Source organism: Cavia porcellus, unplaced genomic scaffold (assembly GCF_034190915.1).
Source record: "Cavia porcellus strain 051 isolate PalLab524CR breed Dunkin Hartley unplaced genomic scaffold, mCavPor4.1 scaffold_5, whole genome shotgun sequence".
Taxonomy (NCBI): domain Eukaryota; kingdom Metazoa; phylum Chordata; class Mammalia; order Rodentia; family Caviidae; genus Cavia; species Cavia porcellus.
In genome coordinates, this window is record NW_026947488.1 from 85,554,178 (window position 1) to 85,566,452 (window position 12,275).

Genomic DNA, 12,275 nt, shown 5'->3' on the forward strand with positions numbered 1-12,275 from the left:
ATTTCGGTCTATCTTTTATATAGAATGGTTCTTCTTGTTTACATTGGTATTTTTAAATTGACCTGTCATTCCTGGTTGGGTTGTTTCCTGTCTTATTATTATGCAATCCTTTTACTTTATTCTCTTTTCTCAATGCTTTTTTGGTTTATCCGTGCAATCAAATTTTTTCCAAGGAAACAGACAATGCGCCAGTTATTTTGAGATGTTCAAAAATTTATTATTTCAAAATATGGTAGAGTAAGCAAAAATGAGAAAGACTAAAAGATTACAAGAAGTCCTTAAGAGTCCTCATAAAGAGGTACTATAGTGGAAGTGAAATATTATTTGAAACACAATGTTAACAAAAGGACCACTAGACCATGACTGAAAAACTGCTCCAATATAATTGCTGTATTCCCAACAAGGTTTCTAAAAGTTATAAATGAATACAGTAAATTCTAGAAAGTGAGAAATACATATGTATATCTCAAATCAAAAGACATTATTTTATCTTTTTATGAATACCATAAATATATCAGATGTGCAAGAAGTTACCATCAAATAGGTCACCTAAAATTATGGGAGAAATTAAAGTACTGCTAGATCAAGAAATTCTAAAAGGAGTTATTCTTGAGCTTTAAAATACAAAAGCAAATAGTAGGCATCTATAAAATTGTGTATGGCTGGGCATAGGTGAGTTTATCTGTAACCCCAGCTAACGGGAAGCTGAGGCAAAAGGATCACCGTGAGTTCAAGATCAGCCTGAACTTCATAGTGAGACCCTAACCCAAAAAACAAAAGAAAATTAAATACATTGTGAATAGTATAAATTCCTTAAAGTACACATTAAAAAGAAGATAAATTAAATCTTTACTTAAGAATTAATTAGAACAAATAGTACAAATGATAACATATAAATATCAAAAGGGTTTTTTTTTTTTTTTTTTTGGTGTTTCCTTTTTATCAGTACTGGGGATCGAACTCACGATTGCCTGCTTGCAAGGCAGGCACTTATGCTGCTAAGCTAAATCCTCAGCCCCTAATATCAAAAGGTTTGATCAGATGTTTAAATCAGCACTTTCTATTTTTGATAAAGGACCATGTTGTCTTTATTTTGAATCCACTGCAAACTAACATTTTATAAAATTATAGTGTGTTGGGCTGATGATTCAGCTCAGTGGCATAAGCACCTGCCTGGCAAGTGTCAGGTCATAAGTTTGATTCCCGGTACCTAAAAAAAAAAAAAAAAAAAAATTAAAGTGTGGGCTTGGAAATGTGATTCAGTGGTACAGTACATGCTTAACATGTTTGAGGCCTTGGGTTCAATCCTCAGCAATATAAAGTAACATTTTTTAAAAATTAAAATGAATTATCTTATGTCTGGATGTTACAATAATGATAAATTGCTACAAAAATTCCCCACCTCTCACTTTCAATTTCCTTACCCCTTAACAGACTTGCAATAAAGTCTACAAATAGTGTTTTGAGAACTAGTCTAAATGTGGGCAGTCACATCTTGACACATTACTGAAGACTCTTGCTGACAAAATACAGAATCATGTATTTAAGGAAATGTTAACAATTGCCACACTCCTCTGTAAAATAAAGAATCTTCCTTCTCAGCTTTCCTTAGCTTGTCCTCTACAGAGTGCAAAACTTCAATTATGAGTTCACACTAACAAAGAAGTTATATACTTTTAAAAAATATATTAAACTATGAAACTAAACAAAGACTACTTTTCAAGCACTTAAGGAAAATACTTGAGTAAGAAATTCAAAATAAGGTTTAGAACAAACAGTTTGGAGAAATGTACCTACAACATATGATCTCAAATATTTCAAAAACAATTTTGCTAAACCACTATTAAAAATGAAAAAAAAATGCTTGCTTCAGCAGCACAGAAACTCCAAAAAGTTTTTAAAAAATCAATCCATTCTCTAGATTAAAAAACTGGAAAAAAAACTGTTCAATAATACTATCATCAGGTGATTACAATATAGTTTGTAAATATTAAAAGGATATGCTTTGGTTCTTTTAAAAGAGATATCTTCAGTCTCATGTCTCCACTTCCAGTAAAATTTTAAGTTGCCACTTGATTGTATTCACTGTAAAAATAAAAGGAGAAAAACATAACTGAGCAGCAAAGACAAAATGTACGTGTACAGGAAAAAGAAAAAAGAAAAAGCAGATAAAATACCCCAAGAAGAACCACAATAACTCTAATCCTCTGGCTTTAAGTATACAGAAAGAGGAAGAAAACTAGTGATTGTGCCAATCCTGCCAAGAGGTAATGGGGAACCTTGGGTTGAACTCCAGAAGTCTTCTATAATCTGCCTGAGACAGTCCTTCCAATCTAGAACAACACTAAGTAAATCTGGTCAACCAAACAATATCCAAAACCTGTTCTGAGGCCAATCAAAAGATTCTGCAAAAAGGGAACTGTGAAATCACAGATCAATTTTGATTCTGTCTAATGGTTATCAACTATATTCATATGGTCTAGTAGCAAAACTCTATTTTTAAAAGCCTTAATTCTAGAATAATAATGTTAACAAAACATTATCAACCTAGTGGCCCAACAATTGTAGCTACCATAGTTGCAACATGAAAAATGAATGAATTCGTTAAGGAAGAGATAATAGATAACTTGTAGATGTAATATAAGATGGGCATGATGGCACACGACTCCAGTCTCAGTTACTCAGCAAGACTACTGAAGTACAGGCATTCAAGGCATAGTAAGAGGCCAACTCACAAAAAAAAAAAAAAAAAAATTGTATAAGAATCATAGTGTAATTACCAAATGAAAACCTGCAAAAAGAAAACATCCGCTAAATCACCACATAATCAAGAAAACGCTAAATTGTCTGAGTCCAATTTGCATTTACAGAATTCTTTTTAAATACTATCACAAATCTAAATAAATTAAATCAAATGAAAATTAATTAAAGGTGAAAAAAATCTCTTTTCCAAGTAGAAAATTACTTCTAACTACATCAAAGGAATTGTGCTTACTATATATAAGAATTCAATAAGAACTTTCTCCCTTAGAAAATATCTGTCCCCATAATCCAGGAACCACGGAAGAATAAATATAGCTATATTCCAAAGCATTCTTTTCACTTTTCTCTCTTCTAGGACTCTTAGAGGATTTCTCTTGATGTTCAAAACTGTGAAACTGGATCTGGGCTTGGTAGCACACATCTACAATCTCAGCATAGTGAGAGCAATCTCACACAAAAAAACAGGAGGCTAAGGCGGGAGGAGTGCAAGTTCCAGGGCAGTGTAGGCTACATACTGAAAACAGGTCTCAGAAAAACCATCAACAAAAATGAAACATGAAAACTATTGATAGCACAACCAGAGGCAGAATATAATCTCTCCCAAGCACAATTCACAAGCTCAGTTTTTTGTCCTTAGGAGTTTTTCATCTTTCTTAAAATTCCTTAGCTTGAGATGCTGATTAGAATCTTAGAAAGATTCTAAGTTCAAACCCAGTCTCAGGAATTTGGCAACTTGGCAAAACACCATCTTCGGTGTTAAACTTTTTAAATTAATTTTTTTAAATCAATTATTTTTTTTAAAAAAGGAAAACATGTGAGGACAGTGCAAAGTCCAGTGCAAAAACTCTGGGTTCAAACCCCAGTAGGACAAAAAGAAAGAAAGAAAACCAAACAAACAAAAACAGAACAACAAAAACCTTTCTCTTGGGGCTGGGGATTTAGCTCAGCGGCATAAGCACCTGCCTTGCAAGCAGGCAGTCATGAGTTCGATCCCTGGTACCAATAAAAACGAAAAAGACAAAAAAAAAAAAAAAAAAAAAAAACCTTTCTCTTCCACCAGATGGTCTCCAATTATACTTTATAAAAGGCAGTTTGCTCATTATAATTCAAATTTACTCAGATTACAAGGATTTTAAAAGAATAAAGTCAGAAAGTTACTGCTTCTGAAAACGACAACAGATAAGAAAAAATTTATCTATATAAATGCATACAATAGTAGCTCCTTTCAAGGCAGTGAAATACAAAGGTCAGTGTGGTTAAAACAAAGCGAGTAAAAAGAAAATCAGGAAAGAAAGGAAACACAAGTTATGTAGGCTCTTGGAAAGTCACAATAAAAGTTCCAGTTTTTCTTCCAAATGAACTAAGAATGCAGTGGAGGAATTATGAACAAAGGAGTGGGTGGCCAAGGTCGAGGAATTGAGGACAGAGAAGGTTATGGTGATATGTGGATATTTAAATCACTGAGAATAGTAAAAATAGAAGGGGAGAGAAGAGACAAGCAATTCATTGCTATGATATTCATTGAATGAGTAGAAATAGCAAAGACATCTGCAGGTGATTGTAAAAAAAGAAGGTGGATACCAACCCTAACCCTAATCTAGTAGGAGTTGTTTCAAAGGGATTAAGTCTCAAATAGAAAGAAGAAAAAATCAAGTTTCCAGTCACAGTGGCACAATGGGATCCTGGGAGGCAAAACAGCCCCTACATGTCTACAGAAAAAGCAGTTTCTGAGTTCAGACCTTGTACCATTTCTGGGTCTTATATGTGAACTCACAAAGTTTCATCATTTACAATTCAAATATATTCACTGTATAGTAACAACTCTCAATTTCATGTCACCAGTTAATATCTTTCCACTAAACTTTTTGACAACTCTGAATTTCTAATAATCATCTCAAACTTAACTGGTTCTCTATCAGATCTCTGATCTTTTCTGTACCTTTGCTCTTCCCACAGTGCTATCCACCTTGGTAAATGGCAATTCCATTTTTTTTTTTTTTTTTTTTTTGTCTTTTTCATTTTTATCCGTACCGGGGATCCAACTCACAACCGCCTGCTTGTAAGGCAGGTGCTTATGCCGCTGAGCTAAATCCCCAGCCCCTGGCAATTCCATTCTTTCAGATGCATAGGCCAGGAAATCTCAGACTCATCACTGACTCTTCTTTCATACCCCAAATCCAAGTTGGAAAAATTGTTGGCTGTATATTCAAAGCACTCATTACTCCATTATGGTTTGTGTTTGGATATCCCCTCAAACCTCATGCATGGTCATAGAGGCAAACTTTTTAAAGGAGGCTGAATCTAAAGTTTGTGATTGATTCATTGTCTAGTACTGGGACTTGGGGTGTGAGTGCTAAACCCGCCCTAAAGTGAGTAGCTTGCATACAATATATGGGAGGAAAAAGGCTTGTTTCTCCCCTTTTGTTCTTGTTACTTTTGCTATCTTCCATCACCATGAACTTTGCCCCTCCACCAAGTGCCATTCTGCCTTGGAGCCAGCCAATTATGGACTGAAACTTTTGCAAACTGCGAGCTAAATAAACCTTTCCTCCTTTTACTATGGGTGTCAGGTATTTTGTCTGGCAATGAGAGAAAACTAAGGCAAACCCCCTGCTATGATGCCTGTATGGCATCAACTACTAACCAGAATTATTACAATAGCTCCCAACTGGTCTCCTGTACCCACAACAATCTATGCAATGACAGACAACATGACTGTTTTAACCTATCTCATTCAGCACTCAAACAAATTCTTATGACAGTGTCAAAAGCACTTATTGATCAGGACTCCCACTGTGATGATTAATTTAATATGTCAAAGTGGCTAGATTATGATGCCTACTTTTTTTTGGCAAATGCTAGTCTGAATTTTGCTGTAAATGTTACTTTTACAAGTGATAAACATTTATAACCAATGACTTTAAGTAGAATGTATTTCTCTATATGACATGAGTGAACTGCATTCAAGCAGTTGAGGACTTTAAGAACAAAGACAGACATTTCCCAAAGAAGAAATTTTGCCTTCAGTTCACAACACAGACATTCTGCCTGAGCTTCCATCTTTCAGAATCAAAACTACAATATCAACTACCACCTGAATTTCTAACCTTCTGGGTAACACTGCCCTGTAGATGTCAGTTCCCACAGTCACACTAGCCAATTCTTTAAACTCACAGTAAATATGTAAGTAGATGATAGAAAATGTGTACATATCTACATATATATGTATATACATATATGTAGGTAAATACAGATGTTAAAGGAAAGAAATAGAATAGCATCAATAAAGGCCTTTTAAATCAAGGTAGACTTCAGTATATTTGGAGGCAAAGGACAGAGAATCAATAATGGAGATATATTAGGGATACCACAGAGATAGATGATAACTAAAAGAAGTCCTTTATAGTCATTTAATCAAAGTCATTGGTGGATGAGGTATTTCTACTTTTAAAAACTTACAGACTGACAATTCACAGAAACATAAATACATATAATATATGAATCAAAAACTCAAAACAATGTCTAGCTTCAATTATAAAAAAATGAAAACTAGAACAACCAGATACCATTTTTCTATTATCAGAGTAAACAAATTAAAAATACTCAGAACCCATTGTTGGGATACTAACATATTTATATAGAATTACAAATCAGGTAAATTTGGTACTATCACGCCTATATATTTTCGGAACTGACCTTTTCCCTTTGACCTTTTCCCCATGATTAAAAAAACAACAACAGGGTCTGCAGGAGAAGAAAACAAGAAGCAAGCCCTCCCTGCAAATCGGCGCCATGTACAGGCTACTGCGGGGATAGCCAGACATCAGCCTTTTCCCATGGGTCAGTGCCATTCACGGACTGTAAAGGCGGAGAACAAGAAGTCACCAAGAAGCAAGCCTTCCCTGCGAACTGGCATCATGCATAGGCCACTTTGGGGAGAGCCAGATGCCAGCCACTTCTGGCATGCAGGCTGGGAAGCCAGAAGAACCAACCACCCTTCTAAAAGTGACCAGCTGATCCAGAGAAATGCAGACTGTGATGATGGCTATTGAGGTAAAATACAATTTAATGCTTGTAGTGTTTAGTTGTTTCACTGACTTAACAAGTCTAAAGCTGGTTCTCTGATCACCTATTCAGAGGATGGCAATACACACTTTAGTATTTTGGGGGATCTCCTTCTGAGGGTGGTCGCCATTGTTGATTCTCTATTATCTTGTTTTGAAGTCCTGTATCACTTTCATTGTTCCACTGGGTTAAATTCTGTTCTGTTCTGTGTTGTTTGATTTTATTGCATCTGATGGCATTGGCAGCTATTTCAAAGATAACAAGATAAATTATGGTAGCGATTTTGAATTTACAAAAAGAAAAAAAAAAACAACTACTAAAATTTTTTTAAAAATCAACTTCCCTTTCATCTTCCTTACAGTTAGGATACGGGCTCTGACAATTTGATATCTGTGCCATATTTTGAATTAGACGTGACTGACTCAAAGAAGGAGGTGTTGTTAAAAAGGACTCTTCCCTGAGAAGAACTCCTAGTAATCAGAATTTACCATATATACACCAAGGTATACCAGAATCCATATCTAAACATGTTCATTATAAACTATATAGAAGAAGCTGAAAATCCTAAATCTAGAAATCTGAAATCCAAAATGCTCCAAAACTCAAAACATTTTAAATGTCATATGACGTCACAAGTTGAAAATTCCATACCTGTCCTCATGTGACAAGTCAATGTCAGAATAGAGGTGCCTAAAAATATTGTATAAAATTAACTTCAGGCAACATGTATAAGGTGCACATGAAGCTTAAATAAGTGTTTTTAGATTCTGGGGTAACACACAAGCTATCTCAAATATATATATAATTATTCCAGTACATAAAAATAATCAAAATATGAAAAGCTTTTAGTCTCAAATATTTTGGGTAAGGGATACTGAACCTGTAAAAATGTAAGTTCATCATAGATTCCACACCTCTGTGTGCGAATATGTGGCTTTAACATGGAACAGAGTTAGAAACAAGAAAATTAAGAATTAAGACCCAAGCATCATGTTAATTGAAATAAACCAGTCACTGAAGGACAAACACTGTATGGTTCTACATAGATGAAGCACCAAAAGTAGTCTAATTCTTGAGACAAAAAGTAGCATGGTGGCTTCCAGGATATAAGGGGAAGGGGGAAATGGCAAGTTATTGTTTAATGGGTGAAGAGTTTCAGTTCTGCAAGATGAAAAGTTCTGTAGATGAAGGCAACCAACAGCACACAGAGTTAATGTACTTAATACTACTGAAGTGTACACTTAAAAAGATTAACATGGTAAAAAAAAAAGATTAAGATAGCTTAAAGAAAGAAAAAAAGAATCAGATTTAAGAAATAACTATGCAGTAAAGCACTAAGTAGAAAGATTTTAGGCAGTAAACAGGAAAGGCTTGATTTGTGGACAAGAATGTACCTATAGAAATATAAAGTGGCAAAAACTGCAAGTGAGCAAACAAGAATGAGAGGAATCATCAGCATATTTTACCAAGTTCATTATTTAGTTGCATATTGGATAACCCTAGAAGATTGTTATTAATAAATACATTAGGCTTGTCCATGACCACACAAGACAGTATTTTTAAAAACTGCATTTTTCATCAAAGTTTCCCTAAGCTGATAACTCTAATCAGACTCACATGTAGAGTAGAGAAATAAGGAAGTGGCAGTTTTTTATTCGAATAGTCTATCACGGAGCTGCTTGCAGACTAAATCTAAGATCTCCCATATGGTAGGACAGAGACAGGAACAGATTAACCAATGCCAGGCACAGAGTCAAGACACGTGACTGAAAAATGGCAGTGTAGCTCAACTAGTAAAGACCTCCAATCTTCACGCGCTCCAATACCTGCATGCAGTTATCATAGTGCATGTATAAAGTTCAGTATTTATGTTTCTTCACAATTCTGGCTACGATTAATAGCCATAGTCTAGTGTTACTCTTTTTCTTTCTACTGTGGAGCAGTTTCAAGAAATAATTTTAGCAATCAAATTTACTCCTAAATTGCCATCTTATGTGCATTATGTGTTTATATTATTTATAGTTATCTTTTTGCTTTGCAACTTTCTATCTTGCACATGTTTTATGATCTTTCTCTTTTTGGACATGTGCTCCACTGAAATTTAGGTAATTTACTGAAAATATTCACCATCTTTGAGACCATGACTTGAACTTACTATATAGCCCAGGATATCCTAGAATTCCCAATCATGATATTCAGGGGTTGTAAGGAGAACATTACATACAGGACAGAATTTATATTATTTTATGATGGGTACCCAGAGTTAAATACAAGAAAGTGCAGAAATTTGGCCACAACACTAAAAGACCTAGAAAATTCAGACCAGAGACTAGATCTCACAGAAATGTCCTTCATGAGTCCAGCTGAAGACCTATAGCCCATGACAGTGCCTCCCACGAGTCCAACTGGAGGCCTAACATATATTGACTCTTTTCCTAGATAAAAAGAATTTGTCTATGGAATAACTGCTTTTTCATTCTTATCCTACGTGACTTGAATAGAGTCAGAATGATGCTTACACTTAGGTCAAGTAGAGCCTTCCATTCTTTCAGGACAGTGACTGTTTCACAGGTAGCTCAGGGAAATGATAGACTGACCCCCTGCCCCTGGTCTTTAATTTTAAAGGATTTGAGGCTGGAGTTCCTGTAGTTCTTACCACGGCAAGAAAAAAGCCTAGAGGTATCACAAGCCACAACATGGAGTCAGAATATAAAGGGTGTGATCAATGAACTCAATGAATGTTTAAATTTTTTAGAAATTTATCACACTAAAAGATACAAGCCTGAAAACACTCCCCTTGCTTCGAACACAATTATCCCATCATTCTTGCCACCTTCTGAAACAATTCTAGAACTCCTTTTTCTGATGTCGTTTCATGGATTCAAAAAGTAAATGGCAATTTCTGCCAAACAAAAACATTATGGTGTGTCCTCATCCACCTTACTGAACAAATCAGCCCCATGGGACTTCTGATTCTTCTTAAGGTCAAAAACAGTTACCATTACAGGTAATTGTTAAGGGTAAACAGTTTGAATCTGTTCAGGACATCAGGACAGCCATAACAGCACCACTAAACACTCATAAAAGAGGACTTCAGAGTAGGTTCAGAAAATGGCAAGAATGGAGTAACTGTTTGAGAGCAGCAGGTATTTTGAAAGGGATTAATACTAATGTATATTTTCCTGTAATACGTTGGTAATTTAAGCATTATTTTTTTTAATCACAACATGCAGCAGCACTACATGAATGTAAATACAGATGGTGGTTTATTTGGTGAGCCCTGAATCCAGCAGTTATAGTCACTCCTACCACCCCCACCAGCTGGGGATGGAATGCAGGGCCTTATGCCTGCTAGGCAAGCACCCTACCACTGAACAGCCCCAGCTCTAATCGCCTGACATTTAACAGACAATATACAGAATTTTTTTCTCACAACAAATTTGAATTTAGACTCTCCAGTGCTTGTAATATATCTTAGACATTAGTGTAATTACATGTTTTTCCTAGATTCTAAAAATGAAAACAACTTCAATAACCTTGTTCTGGTGCTAGTCTCTCCCCATTTATTAACCTTAAAAATGTAACCTATTTTTAGAGTTTCAATTACTCTTATGACACTCTCTTACCCTATTTTCTCTGACCTATATTCTCTACTTCTTCTATCAGTTGAATAAGTCTTTCCATAATTCCAACCTACAGGAATAAAAACAAGATGGTATTTCCAGAATACAACTATTCTACTTCCCAGTTTCCCAAAGTTTTTGTTTTGCTTTGGTTTATTTTTTGTAATGTTAGCTCAGAGATCCAATAAAACTAACACACTAGGAAACTTACAATGTATTTCTATCTCACTCTGCTTCTGCTGGGGATAGAATTCAGGGCCTCAAATATCTAAGTAACCACTCTACCATTAAGCTATATTCAAAACCTAGGGATTTATATCATCAACAGGGATATTCATTTCTACCTGTACTATGTCTCTATCCAACTTATTAAAATTTAACAATATTATCTAAGTATTTATACATTATTTATATAAATTCATGTTTTTATTAGTTAATATCCAATTTATTTAAATATTCGCTATTATAATCTTTTAACATTTGCTGAGAAATTTCATTTCAGACTTTCTCAAAAGTTTTTAAAAGTTAAAGCATTAGAATTTTTATAAAACTGCATTTAAAAAATTGTAAGGAAGGATTTTAATTCTAAGTCAAATTTTTATCAAAGCTTATTTCTTCATGTGTGATATAATTTTGCTTTTGTAGTATAAAAAATAAGGCTTCTTTTCTCATATTGCCTGAAATTGCAGCTATGAAGTGTGATCAACAAGTACTATGAATGTATAAATGTTAAAATGTATTATATTAAAAGACACATTGCTATTAATCTCTCTCAAATTACTTCCCCTCACTTTGAACACGCTTATTCCATAATTGTTTCAACTATCTGAAGCAGTTCTGGAAGCATTCTTTGTGTCTTAGTTGTGCTGAATGCTTTGCTTCTTTGAATTGATTTAAAACATTTCCCATTTCATGATCATTTTGAGTTTGGGGAAGAGCCAGAAGTCAAATGGCGTCAGATTTGGTGAATAAAACAGATGAGGACACACCATAATGTTTTTCCAAGCCGGCCTTTCCACTGGATGGCACTCTGCAGCAGCATTCACCATATTTTTGATCACACCTTAAAAAGACACAAAAGACTTCCACAGCTCAAAATGGCAACAATGATGGGATAAGTGTATGTGCATTGAAACAGATTATACATATGGGAATTAAGGATAATGTGTATTTTACTATATTAATTTTAAATTTTTTTAAAAAGCATTCACTATGTATTTTGATTCACACTGCATAAGTATTGTTGGTGCCCTAGATTCGACAAGGGTATAGTTTCCAATGATGGGGTTATGGTTGTAATCCAATCTTTTCCAGGTGGACTAACTTCTTATAATTAGACCGTTAATTTCACAAGAGGATACAAAGTACTGTCAACAATCAACCAAAATCTTTACTGTGACCTTAATACCAACTCAAAAATTACGTGTATTCTGAATGTATTATTTTCATTTGTATATACAGATCTCTTGATTTAGGAGTACTCTGTATGCATTTGTTATGAATGCTTTTTCTTCATTACAAAATTGGTTTAAACTTGTTTTGAAAATATTTGTTGAATGAGGTGGTTAGGTTTAATCAAATTGAAGGCCACCTGCCAACTGATTTATTAAAATTCCGTTTCTTTCACATCACATCATTTAAGACCCTCCTTACACATAGCAACTTGGCAAGCCAGTACAACTAGGATATATCTCTGACTCACCATTTTTTTAATCCCCTAAACAATAATTCAAGTATTCATGAAGATAGTACCTGTCTGACTTTAAAGCTGTATATTCTTACTATCAAAAGCTATAAATTTTTCCCCAAAATGACTTCATATTT

At 34.5% G+C, this 12,275-nt stretch overlaps 1 protein-coding gene across 3 annotated transcripts in view; it reads right to left on the reverse strand.

The window, feature by feature from the left end:
* Positions 1 to 12,275, reverse strand: part of Ift80 (intraflagellar transport 80) — a 131,021-nt gene that overhangs the window by 116,888 nt on the left and 1,858 nt on the right. Inside the window, exons 2-3 of one of the 3 annotated variants that reach the window (XM_063249273.1) lie at positions 11,441 to 11,514; positions 2,001 to 2,085 (exon numbers count right to left, since the gene is read on the reverse strand). The exons of 1 other annotated variant lie outside the window; for it this stretch is intronic. In XM_063249273.1, the coding sequence (XP_063105343.1) occupies positions 2,001 to 2,039 (39 nt within the window). In that variant the 5' untranslated portion in view covers positions 2,040 to 2,085; positions 11,441 to 11,514. The remainder of the gene's footprint in view (positions 1 to 2,000; positions 2,086 to 11,440; positions 11,515 to 12,275) is intronic. One more of the 3 variants, XM_063249272.1, reaches the window with a different exon arrangement.